General features: G+C 45.0%; 1 protein-coding gene across 4 annotated transcripts in view; it reads left to right on the forward strand.

Moving 5' to 3' along the window:
- Window positions 1-25,512, forward strand: part of LOC129829645 (serine/threonine-protein kinase WNK2-like) — a 137,613-nt gene extending 112,101 nt beyond the window's left edge. Inside the window, exons 12-25 of one of the 4 annotated variants that reach the window (XM_055891459.1) lie at window positions 299-342; window positions 673-808; window positions 910-1,026; window positions 1,286-1,387; window positions 5,102-5,150; window positions 8,905-9,066; window positions 9,423-12,529; window positions 12,774-13,023; window positions 17,830-17,909; window positions 18,164-18,504; window positions 18,815-19,041; window positions 20,692-20,787; window positions 20,870-21,045; window positions 22,334-25,512. In XM_055891459.1, the coding sequence (XP_055747434.1) occupies window positions 299-342; window positions 673-808; window positions 910-1,026; window positions 1,286-1,387; window positions 5,102-5,150; window positions 8,905-9,066; window positions 9,423-12,529; window positions 12,774-13,023; window positions 17,830-17,909; window positions 18,164-18,504; window positions 18,815-19,041; window positions 20,692-20,787; window positions 20,870-21,045; window positions 22,334-22,966 (5,520 nt within the window). In that variant the 3' untranslated portion in view covers window positions 22,967-25,512. The remainder of the gene's footprint in view (window positions 1-298; window positions 343-672; window positions 809-909; window positions 1,027-1,285; window positions 1,388-5,101; window positions 5,151-8,904; window positions 9,067-9,422; window positions 12,530-12,773; window positions 13,024-17,829; window positions 17,910-18,163; window positions 18,505-18,814; window positions 19,042-20,691; window positions 20,788-20,869; window positions 21,046-22,333) is intronic. The other 3 variants (XM_055891460.1, XM_055891461.1, XM_055891462.1) reach the window with 3 other exon arrangements.
- Window positions 25,513-26,310: the final 798 nt, after the last annotated feature.

The raw sequence follows: 26,310 nt of genomic DNA on the forward strand, positions 1-26,310 counted from the left end.
ATTTATTTTTTTGAAGAAAATCTCCTTTTACTCAGTTACGCTAAGTACATTTGTATGGTACTTGTTCTGATTTAAACTTACCAGTACTACAACAACATGATCAAGTGTTTTCCTTTAACTTACATTAAAATACAGTCATTTTTTATTTATTCCCAATTCAGTTTTATTTTTATTAGTCAAATAATGATTTTGTATGTATTTTTTCTTTGTGTGTTTTTGTTGTTTTCTGAATGTCTGTATGTATTTGTGTGTTCGTTGGTCTGTCTGTGTGTCTGTCTCTATCTATGTGGCCCTACAGGAGAGTCCAAAACAGTCTGACACAGAGAGACACTCCACTTCAGGGTATGTGTCACATCATTACTATCAACGTTGGTCCCAATTCGCTGCCTAGCTCTAGCCCCCTGGTCCTGTCACGTCAATGTTAGCACATCTATAAGGTGGAAGTGATATGCGTATGCTTTACCACTACACTGTTTATACCTATCCAGACCCTTCAGATCTGCAATCATCCAAGGGTTAAGGCCAAGGGGAAGGGCTACGGACCGGTTGTCAATTTTATACTGCTCGTTTGTTTTTCATTTTGAATGCCAAGCCCTCTTCCATGTTAGAAAAGGTCATGCCAATACGGTACATGAAGTACTAACAATAGGAGTACTATTCATTTGACCGCAGCTCTGTTCCAGCCAATGGGGATGGGGATTTACAGATGTTGGCCAATGGGAAACTAGAGAGGGTGAAGTCTCAGAGGAGATTGTCCTATCGGGGGCCAGAAAAAGGATCACATGCATTTCAACTGACCATGATTCAGGTATAGTATCCCTAATAGTAAAGATTTCTAAAGAAATGGTAATTTGGTAATGTCCAAGACATTGAACAGAACCACATGGTTTCTCTTCCTGTGCTCCGTAGGTGTCCGGCTCTGGGGACAACATGGTGGAGTGTCAGCTGGAAACCCACAGTAACAAGATGGTCACCTTCAAGTTTGACACCGAGGGAGACGCACCTGAAGACATTGCAGATTACATGGTGACTAGACCAACACACAGTTATACATGGACATTGTATGGGATTATAGCACCACAAGCCTGTTTGGATATATTACATATGATTATATTCATGTTTAATTATATTATATTGGATGGGATGAGGATTTTTGCAGCAAGCACTTTCATTTGATCTAATGCCAAATTCCCCATGCAGCCTTTGTTTGGTGCATTAAGTTTGCAAAGTGCAAAAAGTGTGTTCTTTTGTGTATCAATTTGTGTATCTGTAATGGCTTGTGTAGGTGGAGGAGGATTTTGTCCGTGAATCAGAGAAAGAGACATTCGTGGAAGAGCTGAGGTCCATTGTCAAGAGAACGCAGGAAATTCTCCTCACACATCAACAGGTCTGGTTTGAAAGCTTTGGCTGCATCCCAAATGACACTGTCTTCCCTACATAGTGCACTACTTATGTCCAGAACCCTACGGCCACTGGTCAAAAGTAGTGCACTACAGAACCCTACGGCCACTGGTCAAAAGTAGTGCACTACAGAACCCTACGGCCACTGGTCAAAAGTAGTGCACTACAGAACCCTACGGCCACTGGTTGAAAGTAGTGAATTACAGAACCCTACGGCCACTGGTCAAAAGTAGTGCACTACAGAACCCTACGGCCACTGGTCAAAAGTAGTGCACTACAGAACCCTATGGCCACTGGTCAAAAGTAGTGCACTACAGAACCCGATGGCCACTGGTCAAAAGTAGTGCACTACAGAAATATGGCCACTGGTCAAAAGTAGTGAACTACAGAACCCGATGGCCACTGGTTGAAAGTAGTGAACTACAGAACCCTATGGCCACTGGTCAAAAGTAGTGAACTACAGAACCCTACGGCCACTGGTTGAAAGTAGTGAACTACAGAACCCGATGGCCACTGGTTGAAAGTAGTGAACTACAGAACCCTACGGCCACTGGTTGAAAGTAGTGAACTACAGAACCCTACGGCCACTGGTTGAAAGTAGTGAACTACAGAACCCGATGGCCACCGGTTGAAAGTAGTGAACTACAGAACCCTACGGCCACTGGTTGAAAGTAGTGAACTACAGAACTCGATGGCCACTGGTTGAAAGTAGTGAACTACAGAACCCTACGGCCACTGGTTGAAAGTAGTGAACTACAGAACCCTACGGCCACTGGTTGAAAGTAGTGAACTACAGAACCCTACGGCCACTGGTTGAAAGTAGTGAACTACAGAACCCTACGGCCACTGGTTGAAAGTAGTGAACTACAGAACCCGGTGGCCACTGGTTGAAAGTAGTGAACTACAGAACCCGATGGCCACTGGTCCAAAGTAGTGAACTACAGAACCCGATGGCCACTGGTCAAAAGTAGTGAACTACAGAACCCTACGGCCACTGGTTGAAAGTAGTGAACTACAGAACCCTACGGCCACTGGTTGAAAGTAGTGAACTACAGAACCCTACGGCCACTGGTTGAAAGTAGTGAACTACAGAACCCGATGGCCACTGGTTGAAAGTAGTGAACTACAGAACCCGATGGCCACTGGTTGAAAGTAGTGAACTACAGAACCCGATGGCCACTGGTTGAAAGTAGTGAACTACAGAACCCTACGGCCACTGGTTGAAAGTAGTGAACTACAGAACCCTACGGCCACTGGTTGAAAGTAGTGAACTACAGAACCCGATGGCCACTGGTTGAAAGTAGTGAACTACAGAACCCGATGGCCACTGGTCAAAAGTAGTGAACTACAGAACCCTACGGCCACTGGTTGAAAGTAGTGAACTACAGAACCCGATGGCCACTGGTTGAAAGTAGTGAACTACAGAACCCTACGGCCACTGGTTGAAAGTAGTGAACTACAGAACCCGATGGCCACTGGTTGAAAGTAGTGAACTACAGAACCCTACGGCCACTGGTTGAAAGTAGTGAATTACAGAACCCTACGGCCACTGGTTGAAAGTAGTGAACTACAGAACCCTACGGCCACTGGTTGAAAGTAGTGAACTACAGAACCCTACGGCCACTGGTTGAAAGTAGTGAACTACAGAACGCGATGGCCACTGGTTGAAAGTAGTGAACTACAGAACCCGATGGCCACTGGTTGAAAGTAGTGAACTACATAGGGAGATAGAAAGGGTGCCATTTGGGACGTAACCATTATGTAATGTCTGTTTGGCTCTTTTCTACTCTTTACAGACATACAGTTTTTAATGCTGAACACCATACACATAGTACAGACAGGGTACAATATGTCATGATTTGAATATAATGTTGCCTTGAAACATGTCTATAGTCTGTCTGGTCATTTTCTCCTACCATCATGGAAACAATATGTCAGGAGCCATGTTTTATAGTACGGCAAAAATAAAAGAAGTAGAGCCTGCACACTCATGAGCTCCACCCTGTACCTTTATTACTAAACAAACAACGTTTCCATCCTGCAAGGTGAACACTGAACATACAGAGAGCTAATGTCATATGTTTATGGTGTATGGAGAACATACAGGGGCCCTTACAGTAGCTAATGTATTGGAGCAACCGTAACTAATCAGATTTTTTACCATGTAATTCTGCCTGTATATGTAAACTCAGCAAAAAAAGAAACGTCCTCTCACTGTCAACTGCATTTATTTTCAGCAAACTTAACATGTGTAAATCTTTGTATGAATATAGCAAGATTCAACAACTGAAACATAAACTGAATAAGTTCCACAGACATGTGACTAATAGAAATGGAATAAGGTGAGGGAGGGAGTCAAAATCAAAAGTAATAGTCAGTATCTGGTGTGGCCACCAGCTGCATTAAGTACTGCAGTGCATCTCCTCCTCATGGAATGCACCAGATTTGCCAGTTCTTGCTGTGAGATGTTACCCCACTCTTCCACCAAGGCACCTGCAAGTTCCCGGACATTTCTGGGGGGAATGGCCCTAGCCCTCACCCTCCGATCCAACAGGTCCCAGGCGTGCTCAATGGGATTGAGATCCGGGCTCTTCGCTGGCAATGGCAGAACAATGACATTCCTGTCTTGCAGGAAATCACGCACAGAACGAGCAGTATGGCTGGTGGCATTGTCATGCTGGAGGGTCATGTCAGGATGAGCCTGCAGGAAGGGTGCCACATGAGGGAGGAGGAGGTTTTTCCTGTAACGCAGAGCATTGAGATTGCCTGCAATGACAACAAGCTCAATCCGATGATGCTGTGACACACCACCTCAGACCATGACGGACCCTCCACTTCCAAATCGATCCCGCTCCAGAGTACAGGCCTCGGTGTAACGCTCATTCCTCAATCTGACCATCACCCCTGGTGAGACAAAACCACAATTCTGCAATGAAGAGCACTTTTTGCCAGTCCTGTCTGGTCTAGAGACGGTGGGTTTGTGCCCATAGGCGACGTTGTTGCCTGTGAGGTCTGATGAGGACCTGCCTACAACCCCTCAGTCCAGCCTCTCTCAGCCTATTGCGGACAGTCTGAGCACTGATGGAGGGATTGTGCATTCCTGGTGTAACTCGGGCAGTTGTTGTTGCCATCCTGTACCTGTCCCGCATGTGTGATGTTCGGATGTACCGATCCTGTGCAGGTGTTGTTACACGTGGTCTGCCACTGCGAGGACAATCAGCTGTCTGTCCTGTCTCCCTGTAGCGCTGTCTTAGGCGTCTCACAGTACAAACATTGTCATTTATTGCTCTGGCCACGTATGCAGTCCTCATGCCTCCTTGCAGCATGCCTAAGGCATGTTCATGCAGATGAGCAGGGACCCTGGGCATCTTTCTTTTGGTGTTTTTCAGAGTCAGTAGAAAGGCCTCTTTAGTGTCCTAAGTTTTCATAACTGTGACATAACTGTGACATAATTGCCTACTGTCTGTAAGCTGTTAGTGTCTTAACGACCGTTCCACAGGTGCATTTTCATTAATTGTTTATGGTTCATTGAACAAGCATGGGAAACAGTGTTTAAACCCTTTACAATGAAGATCTGTGAAGTTATTTGGATTTTTACGAATTTTCTTTGAAAGACAGGGTCCTGAAAAAGGGACATTTCTCTTTTTGCTGAGTTTATGTTAACATGGTCTGTTCTGTGTCTTCCTGTTGTCCCACCAAGACTGGCTCTATGGAACAGCTGCATGTGAGCACTCCAACAGGCACAGCAAGTGAGTCTAAAATGGCACCTCATTCCATATATGATGCACTACTTTTGACCAGATCCCTATGACCACTTATCAAAAGTAGTCCATTACAGTTCCCTATGACCCCTTATAAAAAATAGTGCACTACAGTATATAGGGAATAGGGTGCCGTTTGGGAGGCAATGTGATTCAGTCAGGGTGTATCCAGTCCCTGAATTTAGATTTTAAGAGGCTGACCGTGAAGACGGTGAAGAGTTGTGTCCATCTTTGGTGAAGCCGGGGTAGGGACAGGGTCATCATGCTCTCTTATACTAGACTATACATGGTCATAGTATGTGGTGCTTTGACAAATGTGGCTTAACCCTTGTGCCCTTCTTTATAAAGCATTATGAATGATTTCTGTTTAAGGCAGCTTCCTTTAGCCTTTTTCTCATTAAAGTGGGATCTTTTTATACAGGATTTCTCTTTATCTTCCAGCACCCCAGTCAAGCATCTCTGTAGGCCAGGATCAATTTCCAAAAACAAAACAAACAATATATACATACACCCACTACCGTTCCAAAGTTTGGGGTCACTTAGAAATGTCCTTGTTTTTGAAAATAAAGCAATTTTCTTTGCCCATTTAAAATACCATCAAATTGATCAGAAGTACAGTGTAGACATTGTTAATTATTGTAAATGACTATTATAGCTGGAATCGGTAGCTTTTTTATTGAATATCTACATAGGCGTACAGAGGCCCATTATCAGCAAACATCACTCCTGTGTTCCAATGGCACGTTGTGTTAGCTAATCCAAGTTTATCATTTTAAAAGGCTAATTGATCATTAGAAAACCATTTTGCAAGTATGTTAGCACAGCTGAAAAGTTCATCAGTTGTTCTGATTAAAGAAGCAATAAAACTGGCCTTCTTTAGACAAGGCTTCGATTACAGGCGCAAAATGGCCAGAAACAAAGCACTTTCTTCTGAAATTTGTCAGTCTATTCTTGTTCTGAGAAATGAAGGCTTTTCCATGCGAGAAACTGAAGATCTCGTACAAAGCTGTGTACTACTCCCTTCACAGAACAGCACAAACTGGCTCTAACCAGAATAGAAAGAGGAGTGGGAGGCCCCGGTGCACAACTGAGCAAGAGGACAAGTACATTAGAGTGTCTAGTTTGGGAAACAGACGCCTCATAAGACCTCAACTGGCAGCTTCATTAAATAGTACCCGCAAAACACCAGTCTCAACATCAAGAGTGAAGAGGCGACTCCGGGATGCTGAACTTGTCAGTGTCTGTGTTCTTTTGCACGTCTTAATCTTTTATTTTTATTGGCCAATCTGAGATATGGCTTTTTCTTTACAACTATGCCTAGAAGGCCAGCATCCTGGAGTCACCTCTTCACTGTTAACATTGAGACTGGTGTTTTGCGGGTTCTAATTAATGAAGCCGCCAGTTGAGGACTTGTGAAGCGTCGGTTTCTCAAAAACAAGAGCATTTCTAAGTGACCCCAAACTATATATATATATACAGTTGAAGTCGGAAGTTTACATACACTTAGGTTGGAGTCATTAAAACTCGTTTTTCAACCACTCCACAAATTTCTTGTTAACAAACTATAGTTTTGGCAAGTCGTTAGGGCATCTACTTTGTGCATGACACAAGTAATTTTTCCAACAATTGTTTACAGACAGATTATTTCACTGTATCACAATTCCAGTGGGTCAGAAGTTTACATACACTAAGTTGACTGTGCCTTTAAACAGCTTGGAAAATTCCAGAAAATTATGTCATGCCTTTAGAAGCTTCTGTTAGGCTAATTGACATCATTTGAGTCAATTGGAGGTGTACCTGTGGATGTATTTCAAGGCCTACCTTCAAACTCAGTGCCTCTTTGCTTGACATCATGGGAAAATCTAAAGACATCAACCAAGCCAAAAATTGTAGATCTCCACAAGTCCGGTTCATCCTTGGGAGCAATTTCCAAACTCCTGAAGGTACCATGTTCATCTGTACAAGCAATAATACGCAAGTATAAACACCATGGGACCACACAGCCGTCATACCGCTCAGGAAGGAGACGCATTCTGTCTCCTAGAGATGAACGTACTTTGGTGCGAAAAGTGCAAATCAATCCCAGAACAACAGCAAAGGACCTTGTGAAGATGCTGGAGGAAACAGGTACAAAATAATCTATATCCACAGTAAAACGAGTCCTATATCGACATAACCTGAAAGGCCGCTCAGAAAGGAAGAAGCCACTGCTCCAAAACCACCATAAAAAAAACAGACTACGGTTTGCAACTGCACATGGGGACAAAGATCATACTTTTTGGAGAAATGATCTGATCTGATGAAACAAAAATATAACTGTTTGGCCATAATGATCATCATTATGTTTGGAGGAAAAAGGGGGCGGCTTGCAAGCCGAAGAACACCATCCCAACCGTGAAGCCCGGGGGTGGCAGCATCATGTTGTGGGGGTTGTTGTGAGTTAAAGCTTAGTCGCAAATGGGTCTTCCAAATGGACAATGACCCCAAGCATACTTCCAAAGTTGTGGCAAAATGGCTTAAGGACAACCAAGTCAAGGTATTGGAGTGGCCATCACAAAGCCCTGACCTCAATACTATAGAAAATGTGTAGGCAGAACTGTAAAAGCGTGTGCGAGCAAAGAGGCCTACAAACCTGACTCAGTTACACCAGCTCTGCCAGGAGGAATGGGCCAAAATTCACCCAACTTAGTGTGGGAAGCTTGTGGAAGGCTACCCGAAACGTTTGACCCAAGTTAAACAATTTAAAGGCAATGCTACCAAATACTAATTGAGTGTATGTAAACCTTTGACCCACTGGGAATGTGATGAAAGAAATAAAAGCTGAAATAATTAATTCTCTCTACTATGATTCTGACATTTCACATTCTTAAAATAAAGTGGTGATCCTAACTGACCAAAGACATGGAATTTTTACTAGGATTAAATGTCAGGAATTGTGAAAAACCAAGTTTAAATGTATTTGGATGAGGTGTATGTAAAAATCAGACTTCAACTGTGTATTTATTTATTTATAAAAATAATAAAATCAGAACTTAGACGGGTCTGAATTTACTGTTGAGAGTTAGAATAGTAGAATACACCAGGTGCAATTTCAACATGTGGTTGTGCATCAGCAGTTTTTCTCTTGTTATGTCAGTGACTGTCAATTAGCTCATGTCAGCTAAAAATGTTTTGGATTGGTAAGTTAGTTCAGCGGCCAGCTATTTAAACTTTTAGTAATCATGGTCAAATTACCGACCACAGGGCCACCATTGATTTTTGTTAGTCACTCTCACTCAGATATCATATTAAAAACTGCAAACATTTCTCTCCACTTTATGGCAAAATGTGTAGAATTGCATGAAATTAGTTGTTGTAACATTGAAAAATGTTCATGGCGGTGGCAACAAGCTTAGGTCCCCCAAAAGGCTAGAGATAGCTCTGACTGTGTGGGTGTGGATGTGGGTACACAGACTCGCAAGCCACTGCGACCCTTCATGAGGAATTCCAATCTTTTGTGGCCCTCACCCCCATCCCTGCTATAGGCTTTATGAAGTGTTGATGATGCCTTGAAAGTTGAAGTTTTTTATGTTATTTCTCTCTGTCTGCCAGTGGATTCAGAACCCCCCCTTGAAAAAATCATTTTGAATGATTCTGAATGACTTCTAAAACATCTATGTAGGCTTTATAAAGTGTTTAAGGAAACCTTGAAATTTGTAGTTAGTTTAAAGTGGGACTTTTTATATATTATTTTATGTTCCAGTGGACGGGGAGCCCCAGTCGTCTCCGGTGGGCAGATGGAGGTTCTTCATCAACCAGACAATCAGACACAGAGACTCCACATCAAACCAGGGAGGAGCGTCAACCCCTCCACCTCTCTCGCCCGGCGAGGTCAGGTTGCCTCAGTCTACAGACACTGACCGAGGTACAGTAACAGGATGACATCTGGGCCTGGGCTAACAGTCATTTAACACTGGGCAGTCATACCCTTTTCACACTACCAAGCCCTCCTGAAAACCAGTAGGGGTTGAAATATTTTCTTGTGCAGTTAGTGTCCTGCTCCATTAACGGGCTAAGCACTGTACAGACAATGTACATTTTCTCACACAGTTCCAGCAACTAGTGTGGAAGCGTAACCAGGCCAGCGTAGTACAGCTGGGCTCTGCTCAGTAGCGTGAAGAGGGTACATTCAGCTGTGTTTGGTTCTGTCTGTTGAGTAACACCAACTAACCCTCTGTACCTCCTCTCTCTGGTCTGCTTTGATTGGTCGCCATACTCTAGAGTGGGATGGAGGATCCCAGAGATCGGACTCCTCCTTTGCTGAAATGGTTTCCTCTCCTCCTATCTGCCCCACCTCCACCTTGTGTGCCCTGGCCTTTGCCTCCTCCCCCCCTGCCTCCACCTGCATCTCCACCGTTTCTACCCCTGCCTCCATGTCTGCCCCCCCAGCCACTGCTGCCCCCACTCCTGACACGACTGCCTCTGCTGCCTCTGACAGAAGTGTTTCTGACCTGGCTTCTACTAGTGCAGCTGTTGCCTCAGTCCTACACCCAGTCCCCGCTGCCTCAGCTGGCCTAGACCTGCAGGCTTACATCCACCAAACTACCAGTACAACCACAGCAACATCCTCCATTCCAACCCATGACCCAAACACCGCTACCAACTTCCCAGTCCCTGCCATGTTAGCTGCTTCTGCCACCATTGCTCCCTCTGCCACATGCTGTCTAACTGAAGCTCTGACCTGCTCCATGGTGAGCCAGGGCCAAGGCCCAAGCCTGGGGGATGTAGTAACGGTGGCAACCCCAGGGCAGTGTGTGTCTGGTGGGGGCCACTCATTCACCGGCTCCATCCACCCTCCAGTGGCTGTGGCTACAGCTGTGGCCTCTCCTCCTGCCAGCCATGCAGTTCTGGAGCAGCAGCAAAACTTTCTGCCTCAGATTCAGTGCATGGCTGCCCAGCCTCAAGCCCTGCCTCAGGCCCAGGTCCAGTTACAACAGCAGCTCCAGACAATGCAACAGGTACAGCAGCAGCAACAGCAACAACAACAACAGAACCTGCAGGCTGTGCAACTCCAACAGGTACAGCAACAACAGCAAGTGTACCAAGAGCAGATACAACTGCAGCAGCAGCAGCAGCAACAAGCGTTGCAAAAATCTATTGAACAGTTGCAGATGCTGCAACAGCAACAACTACAGCCACAACAACAACAACAACAACAACAGCAGCAGCAGCAGTCTCAGCTACATTTACAGCCCCAGCTCAGTCAGACAAAGCCATTACAAAAACAGTGTATGTCCCTGCAACCACAGACAGAGATGTTGCCACTGGCACTACAACAACAGATACAGCAACTGCCTGTCCAAATGCAGAACACACAGTGCAACACACAGTTACACATTCAACAGCCACAGCCACACCAGTTACCACCACAACAACAACAACTACACCAGTTACCACCACAACAACAACTACACCAGTTACCACCACAACAACAACTACACCAGTTACCACCACAACAACAACTACACCAGTTACCACCACAACAACAACTACACCAGTTACCACCACAACAACAACTACACCAGTTACCACCACAACAACAACTACACCAGTTACCACAACAACAACAACTACACCAGTTACCACCACAACAACAGCCACAGCTACACCAGTTACCACCACAACAACAGCCACAGCTACACCAGTTACCACAACAACAACAGCCACAGCTACACCAGTTACCACAACAACAACAGCCACAGCTACACCAGTTACCACAACAACAACAGCCACAGCTACACCAGTTACCACCACAACAACAGCCACAGCTACACCAGTTACCACAACAACAACAGCCACAGCTACACCAGTTACCACAACAACAACAGCCACAGCTACACCAGTTACCACAACAACAACAGGCACAGCTACACCAGTTACCACAACAACAACAGCCACAGCTACACCAGTTACCACAACAACAACAGGCACAGCTACACCAGTTACCACCACAACAACAGCCACAGCTACACCAGTTACCACAACAACAACAGCCACACCAGTTACCACAACAACAACAGCCACAGCTACCACAACAACAACAGCCACAGCTACACCAGTTACCACAACAACAACAGCCACAGCTACCACAACAACAACAGCCACAGCTACCACAACAACAACAGCCACAGCTACCACAACAACAACAGCCACAGCTACCACAACAACCACAGCTACACCAGTTACCACAACAACAACAGCCACAGCCACAGCTACCACAACAACAACAGCCACAGCTACCACAACAACAACAGCCACAGCTACCACAACAACAACAGCCACAGCTACACCAGTTACCACAACAACAACAACAACAACAGCAACAGGCAGCGATTGACCTGCAGCAACAGCATCAGCAACAGTTAGGTCTGGAACAGGCACTAGATATTCAGCAGCAACAGGAAATGCTCCAACAACAACAACAGTCTTTTATGGCTGGAACTGCCATACAGGGAGATGTGTTGCAGCAGCAACCTGCGCTGCTAGCCCAGTCAGTGAACCAACAGTATGTCCAACAACAACCAGTACAGCTACTAAACATGGCACTGGTGCAACAACAGCAAGCTCATCAACAACAACAACAACAACAGCAACAAGAGGTTAACCCTCAGCAGAAGCATCAGGTGCCCCAGCAGGAGCAGCCGTCGTTCCAACAGTCAGAGTGGGAGCTGTCTACATGGGAGGCCATTGTGACCGAGGATAAAGTCAGTCACTCTGCACCTCTACACCACTCCTCAGACTCCACTCTGCCCCTCAACATTAACACAACCTCCGATGCCCCCCTACACCCTCTCTCCCTCACCCTGACACCCTCCCCGGTCCAACCATCCTCTGTGGCTGAGTCGGACAGCGAGGGCCCTCCCAAAATCGAGTTTGTAGACAACCGCATTAAGACTCTGGATGAAAAGCTGAGGAACTTGTTGTATCAGGAGTATAGTAGTGGGGCAGCTGTGACGGGGGGAGCTGCTGTGGTTTCTACCGCAGGTCCCACCGCAGTGTCAGCAGCCTCCACATCGGCAGGAGGGGATGAATCCTCGGAGCCGCACTCGCTCCATCCCTCCTCCTTCCCTACTCCTGCCTCCCCCTCCTCAGACACCTCTCCTCATTCCTCCTCCTCCACCACCTCCTCCACCTCCTCCCGCTCCTCCTCTACCTCTCCTGACCTGGAGAGGGGGAGAGGAGTGGGGGAGGAGTCTCCTCCAACAGGCCCGGTGGAGCAGCAGCCCGCCCCGTCTCTCTCCTCCGCCTCCCCCCCTTCCTCTCCCCTGGCCCCGCCACATGGAGACTCTGCCGGGCCACCGCCTATCCCTGGAGAACCCACCGTTCTTGTAAGTGAGGTTGACATATCTGAATAGTGTTTGATTGACTTCTTCCTGAAACATTTAGTAAAGATCACTGCTTTGATTGCCTTGTTGTTATAAATTGATAGATACATGTATTTTTCGATGCTATGGTTCTTGTAATGTACTCATGATATTTCAGTATCTCTCCTTTTCTCTCTGAGTGTCTCTACCATTACCCCCATGGCTGCAGCCACTCTTACCTTATCGCTATGTTACCTATCCCCTCCAGGCTGCCCCCTCTCACTCTGACACCAGTACCCCAGGAGAAGTCACTACGTGGCCCCCCAATCTGCACCCCATCCCCCTGGGCCATGGACCGCCACAGCATAATGCAGGAGGTGGATATTTTGGCCTAAACCTGACATGTCCTAGTATCAGAAATCCCGTTAGCAAGAAATCCTGGACTCGCAAATTCAAAAGCTGGGCGTGCAAACTGCGCCACTCCGCCAGCTTGTTCAAGAAGCCCAGAGTCAAGCAAGGTAGCGTGTTTATAGAGAGAGAGAGAGAGAGAGAGAGAGAAAGAGAGGTTGAATGGGGTGTTTGTTGATGGGGGTGTTTATCTAAAATACAAATGTTGTCTAGTTACGTTTAGTGTAATTCTGTATAGAGTAACATAGTTCTGTAATTTCTGCTAATCTTATCTTGACAGGAATGATTATTTATTTGTTATTTTTTAACTAATCTTTTGGTAATAAGTAACTGTAGTCTTATAATTTTCTTGTATTTCTATTGTTATAAGATTGTCTTTGTTGTATAGTGTTGGTGTTGACGATATCGCTTCTTCACCCTGCCTGGGCCTGCATGAGGGGGGTTACTCACCCTGCCTGGGCCTGCATGAGGGGGGTTACTCACCCTGCCTGGGCCTGCATGGGGGGGTTCTTCACCCTGCCTGGGCCTGCATGAGGGGGGTTACTCACCCTGCCTGGGCCTGCATGAGGGGGGTTACTCACCCTGCCTGGGCCTGCATGAGGGGGGTTACTCACCCTGCCTGGGCCTGCATGAGGGGGGTTCTTCACCCTGCCTGGGCCTGCATGAGGGGGGTTACTCACCCTGCCTGGGCCTGCATGAGGGGGGTTACTCACCCTGCCTGGGCCTGCATGAGGGGGGTTACTCACCCTGCCTGGGCCTGCATGGGGGGGGGTTCTTCACCCTGCTTGGGCCTGCATGAGGGGGGTTACTCACCCTGCCTGGGCCTGCATGAGGGGGGTTCTTCACCCTGCCTGGGCCTGCATGAGGGGGGTTACTCACCCTGCCTGGGCCTGCATGAGGGGGGTTGTTCACCCTGCCTGGGCCTGCATGAGGGGGGTTCTTCACCCTGCCTGGGCCTGCATGAGGGGGGTTCTTCACCCTGCTTGGGCCTGCATGAGGGGGGTTCTTCACCCTGCCTGGGCCTGCATGAGGGGGGTTACTCACCCTGCCTGGGCCTGCATGAGGGGGGTTGTTCACCCTGCCTGGGCCTGCATGAGGGGGGTTACTCACCCTGCCTGGGCCTGCATGAGGGGGGTTCTTCACCCTGCCTGGGCCTGCATGAGGGGGGTTACTCACCCTGCCTGGGCCTGCATGAGGGGGGTTCTTCACCCTGCCTGGGCCTGCATGAGGGGGGTTCTTCACCCTGCCTGGGCCTGCATGAGGGGGGTTCTTCACCCTGCCTGGGCCTGCATGAGGGGGGTTCTTCACCCTGCCTGGGCCTGCATTAGGCCAGAATAATGTAGAAAAGAAGAGAGAAGAAAGAGCAAGATGGGGGGATCAAATCAAACTTTATTTGTCACATGCACCGAATGCAACAAGTGTAGACTTTACCGTGAAATGCTTACTTATAAGCCCTTAACCAACAGTGCAGTTGAAGAAAGAGTTAAGAAAATATTTACCAAGTAGACTAAAATAACAAGTAATAATAAAAAGTAACACAATAAAATAACAATAACGAGGCTATATACAGGGGGCACCGGTACTGAGTCAATGTGCGGGGGTACAGGTTAGTTGGGGTAATTTCTACATGTAGGTAGGGGTGAAGTGACTTTGCAAAGATAATAAACAACGAGTAGCAGCAGTGTAAAAAAGAAATTGAAAAGCGGGGTGTCAATTGATTAATTGTTCAGCAGTCTTATGGCTTGGGGGTAGAAGCTGTTAAGGAGCCTTTTGGTCCTAGCCTTGGCACTCCGGTACCGCTTGCCGGGAGGTAGCAGAGAAAACAGTCTATGACTTGGGCGACTGGAGTCTTTGACACTTTTTTGGGGCTTTCCTTTGACACTGCCTAGTATATAGGTCCTGGATGGCAGGATGCTTGGCCCCAGTGATGTACTGGGAGGAGGAGGATGAGAGAAGGGGAGAGTGTAGGAAGAAAGAGAGAGATGGGGTGATGAGGAGGAGGAGAAAAGAGGAAAGTGTAGGAAGAAAGAGAGAGATGGGGTGATGAGGAGGAGGAGAGTGTAGGAAGAAAGAGAGAGATGGGGTGATGAGGAGGAGGAGAGTGTAGGAAAAAGAACGAGATGGGGATGAGGAGGAGGAGAGAAGGGGAGAGTGTAGGAAGAAAGAGAGAGATGGGGTGAGGAAGGGGAGAGTGTAGGAAGAAAGAGAAATGGGGGATGAGGAGGAGGAGAGAAGAGGAGAGTGTAGGAAGAAAGAGAGAGATGGGGATGAGAGAATTTTTTATTTTTTTATTTTACCAGGTAAGTTGACTGAGAACACGTTCTCATTTGCAGCAACGACCTGGGGAATAGTTACAGGGGAGAGGAGGGGGATGAATGCGCCAATTGTAAACTGGGGATTATTAGGTGACCATGATGGTTTGAGGGCCAGATTGGGAATTTAGCCAGGACACCGGGGTTAGCACCCCTACTCTTACGATAAGCGCCATGGGATCTTTAATGACCTCAGAGAGTCAGGACACCCGTTTAACGTCCCATCCGAAAGACAGCACCCTACACAGGGCAGTGTCCCCAATCACTGCCCTGGGGCATTGGGATATTTTTTTTAGACCAGAGGAAAGAGTGCCTCCTACTGGCCCTCCAACACCACTTCCAGCAGCATCTGGTCTCCCATCCAGGGACTGACCAGGACCAACCCTGCTTAGCTTCAGAAGCAAGCCAGCAGTGATATTCAGGGTGGTATGCTGCTGGCGGGGACAGTGTAGGAAGAAAGAAGGGGACAGTGTAGGAAGAAAGAGAAAGGGGGGATGAGGAGGAGGAGAGAAGGGGAGAGGAGGAGGAGAGTGTAGGAAGAAAGAGAAAGGGGGGATGAGGAGGAGGAGAGAAGGGGAGAGGAGGAGGAGAGAGAGATGGGGAATGAGGAGGAGGAGAGTGTAGGAAGAAAGAGAGAGATGGGGAGAGGAGGAGGAGAGAAGAGGAGAGTGTAGGAAGAAAGAGAGAGATGGGGAGAGGAGGAGAGAAGGGGAGAGTGTAGGAAGAAAGAGAGAGATGGGGGATGAGGAGGAGGAGAGTGTAGGGAGAAAGAGAGAGATGAGGAGGAGGAGAGAAGAGGAAGACAGAGATGGGCAATATAAGGAGGCTGATGATGAGTTTACATATGTAACTCTGGATATCAGAATTGCGCCTGGCTACTTGCTGCACCCAGGATATGAGAGCATTAGACCCCTTTATGACCCCCACCAGCCCCACTCTGCTCTCAGAGGGTAAAGGCCACTGCACACTGCTCAGTCAGTGCCCACCACATAGCAACCACACACCGCTCTACGCTTCACCTGCTCAGACTGAGCACCTCACACTTTGAGTGCTCACTCACACTTGGCAAATGTCATGACAATCACCCCATTAGAAATGCAATACATTATGCAATGCTTTATAAATGAGTCAACTGCTTGCCAGTATGTTCTGTATGTAATATCCTAGATTATAGTGACATCATAATTGACTATACATTGTGCACATTGTTCAGTGCAGTGTTTAGAAGCAACTACCTATTCGGTTTCTTTCTTACCTGCATAGGCATTTATAAGGCCGTCATTGTAAATAAGGATGTGTTCTTAACTGGCTTGCCTAGTTAAATTAAGGTTAAATAAAAAGAAAACAAATAATAAAATATAAGGCTGAGCCAATAAGCCACATTGTTTTAGAAGACTGCTATGCTTGCATGTATTAGTTGTTCCACTGTAGTTTAGTTATATGTGAATGTTTATTGTAGATTTAGCATGAACATACAGCACGTTACATACCTTATGTTCAACATCTGTGTGTATCACAGGAGGCTGCTGAGGGGAGGACGGCTCATAATAATGGCTGGACCGGAGCAAATGGAATGGCATCAAACACCTGGAAACCACGTGTTTGATGTATTTGATACCGTTCCACCAATTCCAGTCATTACCTCAAGCCCGTTCTCCCAAATGAAGGTGCCACCAACCTCCTGTGATATACACACTTTCTGTTTAAGAGCTGCCAAATATCATACAACACGGACAACCTCACTGTTTATCCAAGTGAATTCATAATGTCAATCAATGAATTGATTGGTTGATTGACGTGTGATGTTAGTGTGGGGTGTAGTATGTTATTGGGACACTGTCTATGAGTGTGTGAGAGAGAATGGATGTGTGTGGGTGGGTGGGGTGTAGTATGTTATTGGGACACTGTCTATGAGTGTGTGAGAGAGAATGGATGTGTGTGGGTGGGTGGGGTGTAGAATGTTATTGGGACACTGTCTATGAGTGTGTGAGAGAGAATGGATGTGTGTGGGTGGGTGGGGATAAACTGATGCAAACGTTGAACTAACTGACCCCTCCCCTAAAATAGATTTATATTTGATGTTATGATTAATCACTTATCTACCACACTTCCCCACATCCCATAACATGTCATGCTTATTTAAGCATGCTTTTATTGTAGATGTACTGTATCTTTAGTTGTCTTTATCATTACCTTTTTGTTTATTCCTGTACCTGTAATAAAAGGACAGAAAAGCATTGTAAAAATACTATAGTTTTCTAAATCAACTTAATGTACGCACACTTTCCCATAGTCATGCATGTACTGTTAGCTTGTATACAATGCATACAATGTATTGTCCAGTCATAGGGTGGTGTGCTGATGCTGATTGGAGGTTGTGTGATTCAATGATTTTTAACTCTGTTCTTCTGTGTTTGTGGTGTCTTTGTGTCCATGTCTTATCTCTTTGCTTGTCGGTGTGTCCCTCTTTGTGTGTTTGTCTCTGTGGCTCTACCTTGTCCTCACTCATGTGAATGTCTGTCTCTATGCCTGTCTCTGTGTCCTTGTCTCTCTGTGTATTCTCTTTCTCTTCCCCTTGTTTTTCATTCACCCTCTTTTTACTAGATGGTCACTCTAGAGGCAGCCAGGCAGTCAGAGAGGGAGCTTCCTCCAACCCTACCCACTCACTCAAAGGACGATTTCGGGTACGGCCCATCCAGAAAAAAAAACTAGCCCCCTAGACAATAGATCTGAAATCTGATAGGTGTAAGAATTATGGTAAAATATCCACCCAGTGTACGAGGGGACAAGATACCTACTACCACATCTAATCAATTATTTCAGATCTATCAGGTGCCTAGAACTTTCTGATAATCCTGAAAATCCCTTCCTGTTTAAATATCAGAATACGCTGGTGGGGGAGGAACACAATCAAAGTTAATGACTCACATTTCTCCAGGTCACCGCAGTGCCCCAGCTCCCCGAGGCCTCTCCCCCCAAAGAGGCAGCCTCCAGTATAGGCAGCAGTCACAGGAAAGTGGGGCGCTTCTCTGTCACCCAGACGGAGGCCCAAAGAGAGGAGAAAGAGCTAACAGACAGCTCCCCTGTGTCTCCTGACCTGGAGAGAGAAAGGAGGAGGGCCCGAGGGAAAGAGGGAGAGGAAGGGAAGAAGAATCCAGCACTGAGCCACCCACCCCGAGGACATGGGCATGGTCACTCACCCCTAGGCAGTAGTGATGATGAGGAGAGTGAAATGGGGGGTGAAGACCTGAGGAAGGAGCTGCACAAGCTGAGAGAGAAGTGAGACATGGAGGGGATAAGGAAAGATTAGATTATAATGAACCCAATCAAGAAAGAAAGAAAGAAACTGAAGTATCTACAGAATTCACCTTTTTCCCATTTTGACTAACCAATTTGTATTCTCTTCCTCCCTCCCATTCCACTTCATCCCTGCCTGCCTATATTCTCAAATGTCCTCACTTTCTCCTCAATTATTTCTCTGTCTCTCTATCATTAATGATCTCCCAAACTCCATTCTGTTAATTTCCCTTCCTCCCTCCTCCCCTTCTCCCCTTCCTCTTTCCTCTCCCTGTGTTCTACCTCTTGCCAGACACATCAAGGAGGTGGTGTCCCTGCAGGCTCAGCAGAACACAGAGCTCCAGGAGCTGTACAAACAGCTCCGCTCCCTCAAAGAGCACCGGCCTACCCTGCCTCTGCCTCGCACTCCAACCCTTCCCTCGGGAGCGTCAGCCCTCTCCCCCCGCAGGCCCCGCCCGGCCAAAGCCAAGCTCCGGCCCAGACCCCACATAGACAACAATGGAGTCACTGGTCACCCTGGTAACCAATCTCTCTTCCTGGGTCTATTTTCGGTCTTTCAATCTCGATCTCCTTGTATTTACCCCCCCCCCCCCCCCTCCCCTCCCCTCCCCTCCCCTCCCCCCTACACACAACACCCCATAATGACAATGCAAAAACAGGTTTTTAGACATTTTTTCTCATGTATTAAAACATGTAAAACAGAAATACTTTATTTATATAGGTATTCAGACCCTTTGCTATGAGACTCGAAATTTAGTTCAGGTGCATCCAGTTTCCATTGATCATCCTTGAGATGTTTCTACAAGTCCATCTGTGGACATGATATGTGTTACGCCCTGACCATAGTGAGCCCTCGGTTCTCTATGGTGTTTAGGTCAGAGCGTGACTGGGGGGGTTATCTAGTTTATAGATTTCTAGGTTGGTGGTTTGTGTGGTTCCCAATTAGAGGCAGCTGGTAATCATTGCCTCTAATTGGGGATCATATTTAGGTAGGCTTTTTCCCCACCTGCATTTGTGGGATATTGTTTGAGCACTACATCGTCACGGTCTTTGTAAGTTGTGTTATTTTGTTTCTAGTTTCACTTTGTTATTAAAGATGTGGAACTCAATTCACGCTGCGCCTTGGTCTGCTCATTTCCAAGATTGTGACAATATGATATGGAAAGGCACACACCTGTCTATATAAGGTCCAACAGTTGACAGTGCATGTCAGAGCAAAAACCAAGCCATGAGGTCGAAGGAATTGTCCATAGAGCACAGATCTGGGAAAGGCAGTTAACCCACTGTTACCCGGTAGGCCATCATTGTAAATTATAATTTGTTCTTAACTGACTTGCCTAGTTAAATAAAGGTAAAAATTAAAACAAATAAAAAATGGAGTTTTCCAAAAGGCACCTAAAGGATTCTCTGGTCTGATGAAACCAAGATTAAACTCTTTGGCCTGAATGCCAAGCATCACGTCTGAAGGAAACCTGGCACCATCCCTACGGTGAAGCATGGTGGTGGTAGCATCATGGAGTGGGGATGTTTTTCAGAGGCAGGTACTGGGAGACTAGTAAGGATCGAGACAAAGATGAACGGAGCAAAATACAGAGAGAACCCTTGATGAAAGCCTGCTCCAGTGCGCTCAGGACCTCAGACTGGGGCAAAGGTTCACCTTCCATCAAGACAATGACCCTAAGCACACAGCCAAGACATCGCATGAGTGTTCGATCGGCTTTCGAACCCAATCGAACATCTCTGAAGAGACCTGAAAATAGCTGCACAGCAACGCTCCCCATCTAACCTGACAGAGCTTGAGAGATCTGCCGAGAACAATAGGAGAGACTCCCCAAATACAGGTGTGCCAAGCTTTTAGTGTCATACCCAAGAAGACTCGAGGCTGTAATTGCTGCCAAAGGTGCTTCAACAAAGTACTGAGTAAAGGGTCTGAAATCTATGTAAATGTGATATTTCCATTTTTTATTTTTAATAAATTAGCAAACATTTCTACAAACTTGTTTTTGTCATTAAGGGGTATTGTGTGTAGATTGATGAGGGGGAAAAAACAATTTAATCAATTTTAGAATGAGGCTGTAACGTAACAACATGTGGAAAAGTCAAGGGATCTGAATACTTTCCAGAGGCGCTGTACATGTGATATCTGACTGTCTGTTGTATCTCGTGAAGGTATCCAGCAGTCCAGTAGTTTTTCAGGTGGAGAACAGAGCAGACTACCACCGTACTGCAACCCAGAACACACCAGTCTACTGACTACTAAAAGAGGTAAGTAAAGGTTTCACCAAAACGATTCCTCTTCCTCTAAATAAAGTGTTTGATTGAATATCTTCCTTTTTTCTTTTCTCAGACCACAGTCCTCCCTCCCAAGGTGCCAGGAAGAGCACGTTCACAGATGACTTGCACAGACTGGTTGATGATTGGACGAAGGAGACAGTGGGTCCCACCCATCCCAAGCCCTCGCTCAATCAGATCAAGCAGATTCAGCAGGTGCAGGAGTTGAGAGGCTGGCCACAGCCCACAGAGGTAAAGTACAAGGTCCACCTACTTGTGACCTATATGTACAGTTGATGTACAATTCAGTCTATGACTGCAAGCTACCAATAACTACTACTACTACTGTTGTTACTACTACTACTACTACTACTGTTACTACTGCTAATGTTACCACTACTACTACTTTTGTTACTACTACTGTTACTACTACTACTACTACTGTTACTACTACTACTGTTACTACTACTACTACATGAGTCAGAAAAAGGTTTTAGGTCTAATAAATCCATAGTCATCACAATAAAATCCATTATGTATTTAGTTGTGATAGGCCTATAAACCTGGGAATGTCTTAGAAATCAAAACATAAGAGCTGCATGATACAACTCTATATTGAGGATTTGGAAAAAGTTGCAAAAACAGACATGCACTCTGATCCTTGCACTTGGAGCAGCGAGAGAGAGAACTGCATTGATGCTCTGCTTGGGTTGCAAGAAAGTTGGTGGATATCTAATTAATGGTAGATGGAATTAAAATGACGGAATTAAAAGTGAAATGAGAAAGAAAGGCGACAATGACAAAAAGCCAACAGTTAGGATGCTATTTGCGCTATAATCTGAATGAAGTTATTGTTATGTTTAGGCTAACTGTAGGACAGTGAGAAGCGCAGTAACATTATGGCTAGCCTCAATTAGTTTATTATATCGCGGTTTGATGCAGTCAAGACAGGTAATATGTAATCGGATTGGGACGATAAGTTACTAGCAAGAAGTTAGTCTAGCGCGAGATAACAGTGGTTACGGTCTCTCCCTCCGTGCTGCGGTGCTCCGAGCCTTTTAATAAAGTAGCAAAACCATTGGCTTTTCTGCTGCTTCCCTCACTCGGATTGGACCGGTTGTCCTTTAGATCCTTTTGGAACAGGTTTTAAAAAGGCATATTGAGTCCAGGGCTTTCCCATGTCTATTTCTGAACGGAAACTCTAACTCCCATCACTATTTGTCCTCATCATTCAGATTATTCAAATTCAATCATGATGTGTTTAGAGACTGATTAGAGGAACAATAGAGCACTTAGTACCAGGCCATTAGCAAGGGCCATTAGCAAGTTTGGTAGGCTACTCATCAGCGCCATTCATTTGCAGTTTTGGATTGGGATTACAGTGACCAACGGTCATAGGCAATTTGACGGCGGTCATGACTCGTGACTGCCGGGGTGGTGGTAATACGTTCACCGCAAAAGCCCTAGTTATTGCATACATTATAATGGTATGCTTGGTGTTATGGTGCTCATTAGTGTGTCTTGACTGTCATCTTTCCAGGTGGCTCCTCCAGGTTGGTTCCCTGTGGCACCACTGAACCCCCAGGCCTCCCCAGCCCCAGCTCAGTACACTGCTGGGGGGAGCCTGAGCCAGTGGACCGGGGTGGGGGGACCACCAGGATCACAGCAACAACAACAAACACACATGCCTCAAGTCCCACAGCTGCAGCAAAGTTTACATCTCCAGCAAGCCCAGCCTCCTCACCCATTACAGATACAGCCCTTTCAGCAATCACCTCTATGCCTACAACAACAGCCCCTAATCCAGACTCCACTACTGTCTCAGTCCCCGGCTCCTGTACAGCCACAGACTGGGCAACAACAGATACCCAAGCAGCCCAATGTAGGTGTAGGAGCCTCACCACAGAATCAGAATCAACCTATGTTGCCTTCCCAGATACCCCAAATGGCCCCGTCATCTCAGCTGGCCCTAGCCCAGCCTGGGTGTCTGATTCCTGGGTCTAGCACAACCATGGTGGTGGGAACCATAGACACTGGACCTGCTGCTGCTGCCACCGGTGGCCCCGGAGGGACATTCTGCTCCTCCTCCTGCTGCTCTGCTGCTGCTCAACCATCCAGTGCCAAACTTCACCCCACGCCCCCAACCTCAACTCTTCCTCTGGGACAGCAGTGAAATTAAGAAAATATAAAAAGGGAAGAGTGATGTTGATTATGATGGAACGAGGGAAGGAGAAAAAAGATGGAGAGTGTGTATGTTATGAGAGGTAATGTCTGAGGATGAGAAAATGGAAGCCAGTGGGTTTGTAAAGATGAGATGGGGAGTGAATGAGAGAGATGGTTGAGTCTATGTAGAGTATGTACAGACAGAGGGGAAATTTGGAACTCTGGGTGGGTTATTGTTGTATTTGAGTGTTGAGATGTACAAACTTACATAACGTTTGTGTTTGTGTGTGTGTGTGTGTGTGTGTTTGTGTTGCCATTGATTTTCTCAATACATATCTCTTGTGTGTTTTGACACCAAGTAACAGTCATGTTATTTTTTTAATCCAACTAAGTTGGACCCTGAACTCTTCTCCCAAGCAGAGACATGAAGGAACACAAACATTAGGAAATTATTATTGTATTTGTTATTTTTTATTTGTCAATGCTTACTTATATTGAAAAGGACTATGGATTTTAGAAGTGCAATTACTAACTGCCATCTAAATGTTATCATCCTGTATTGTCGTGATTTGTCTGTAAGGTATTTAACAAAATATTTTTGTAGAAGCACGTTGACAACATTCAACCAGACATTTACAAGCCAATACAGTGAGCCAACATCTTACATGAATATAGCACAAATGTTTCAACAGGCTACCAATGAGATGTAAAGCAGTAGCAACAACAGCATGTTACAGTAACACCACGGAGCATGGTAATAGTGGTGCTACCTGGCTATTATCACTACCACAATGTCACTAAGCATACTGTTGTACGGTGTAGTGCACTGGCAAGGCATGTACTTTGTGTATTGTTATATTTTACATTGATAAGTAGTGGTAACAACTAGGTTAGAAGATTCAAAATAACAAGTTGATGAGTAACATGATTAAATTCTGATCAATTGATTTCCTTAATACACTGATAAATGTATTTAATTGATGAATATGTTCAGTGGGCTTTCATTTAAATCTTACTGAATAAACACACTCGAGACTAAGACTGCATGATCTTACGGCTACAGCATACCTTGACTTGCCTGAATTTAGTGCAATCTACTTACACGTGTGCTTATATATTTATCACGTCTGCTGCTGTGCACAACAGAACTCCGAGGTAACTTATTGATCAGGAATAAATCAATGTTTTATTTGAGCTAAAATAAATACATTTGTTTTAGATAAATGTTTTATTTCCTCTACCAGTCTCAGCCCTGCATATTGAAGGTGTCATCCAAGGAAAACAATGATGAGAAAACAAACAAAATGCCAAGTAATTTCATGGTAATGGAGAACCCATGTAAATGTATAGGGGCTGTTCTCATATTGCCTTTTTGAATTAATACTTTACTGTGTGTGTGACTGTGCACCAAAAACATGGACTATGTACAAGAATTGCTATAGTTTCTAAACGGTTCACCCTATATGATGAAAATACCCTCAGATTAAAGCTGACAGTCTGCACTTTAACCGCATATTAATTGTATAATTTCCAATCCAAAGTGCTGGAGTATAGAGCCGAAACAACACATAATGTGTCACTGTCTCAATACTTTTAGAACTCACTGTATGAGACAGACTGCTTCATATTGAATTGAAAACTCACCCTAAAACTACTGAAAGTGGAAGGACAAAAACAAAACATTGACATTTCTATTGGGGAGCTAAAACAGTTTGTGCTTACGCTTATGGTTGTTCGAAAAGTAAAACCGTTACAAATTGCATATGAATATAGAGTTTAACATGATGGTTTTCAGTATTTGTTGTTTTTTTATTTGTTTTTTTATGAGACAACCTACATTTTCACAGTAATATAGTTGCTAATTATTAGTGGAGTGGAGGAAGTTACTGTGCTGTCAAGTCAATACTAACATGTTGACCATATGTCACCGCTTAATGATATTCATGAAAAGGAAACGTGGAACTCACCCTTTCCTGAAGTGTTACCAAAATGTAATCTAAAAGAAGAAAATATTATTTTTGTATTTCGAAATGGGGTTGTACAAAATGTAAAATTGTGTTCTTCTGATCAACATTTAAAATCTGAGGTTATCTGATACAATAAAACATTGGTTCTCATCTCTGTTGATGGAGTCCCCTCCATGCATATATTATGTTCCTCTTAGACTATGTGTTGAAACAGAGCAACATCATGTTTCAAATTACGAGAGGTTTTGTCAGCGTGGATATAATCATAGGAATATCTCAACTTGTTTTATCTCTATGGTAATATTGTCTTACATTTCACATCTTGACTCACTGGACAAACAACAAAACATTATCAAGGGGCAGGCATAGACTATCTATAGGCCATTGGGATCTTCTATATGACACATACTTGAGTGTCCAGATATTACACTAGATTGGGAACCAATGATTTATAAAGATATTTAAACAGAAAAATATCGTATGTTGCTGGTGATTTAGCCTCTGTAAAATGTTAACTAATTTAATTGTTGATTTTATTTATGTTTTGTAACTAATGAAAAATAAATGGTGTTAAACATCAAACTGTTAATGGGCATGTTGTTACTTATTCTATTGGACCCACACCTGTCCTCAATTTCACCAGTCTTGTCATTATATGGTTGAAATAATGTATTTTATTAGAGACCTAGGTGGATAGGGTGTAATAGCTGCTGGTTAGAGTTATTACAGTTGAATGATTACTTCCCTGTAATGTAAATATTGTTTCATTTTGTGTCGGCCTACATCACAGATTATCCATTATATTGAACAGATACTGTAGAGGCCGCTCCAACAATGAAAATAAATGTCCTCAAAAATGGAAGGCATTTGGGAGGAGGTAAGATCAGGTGGGACTATTCCAGCCAATGACAGGGCAGATACGCGTGTGAACAACAGGCACAACGGTGTTCACTAGTTACCACAGCCACAAAGTCAAAATGGGCTATATCGTAAGAATTCATGAAAACGAAAATGTGCTTTTTGGTCTTAATTTAAGATTCGGGTTAGCCATAAGGTTAGCAGTGTGGTTAAAGTTAGATTTAAAAGCACATTTTAAGAGGATACATTGTGGAAGTGGGCGGAGTCTGACTTTGTGGCTGTAGTAACTAGTGACAACCAGGACCAACTCCGATATGAAGTGTTTTTTCTCAAAGTTGCCGGGATATCACATATCCTACTTATATCGATACACTCATAACAATCTAATCATTACGAAACTTATATTCAATCAAATAAGCCACACGTAGCAAATAAGCCATTACATTTTTTGTTAACCAAATTCGATACTCACTCATTGACCTCCATACAACAATTAATCGCCTAGTGAGCGAAAAAACGACACCTGCTG

Source organism: Salvelinus fontinalis, chromosome 31 (genome assembly GCF_029448725.1).
Source record: "Salvelinus fontinalis isolate EN_2023a chromosome 31, ASM2944872v1, whole genome shotgun sequence".
NCBI classification, from domain to species: domain Eukaryota; kingdom Metazoa; phylum Chordata; class Actinopteri; order Salmoniformes; family Salmonidae; genus Salvelinus; species Salvelinus fontinalis.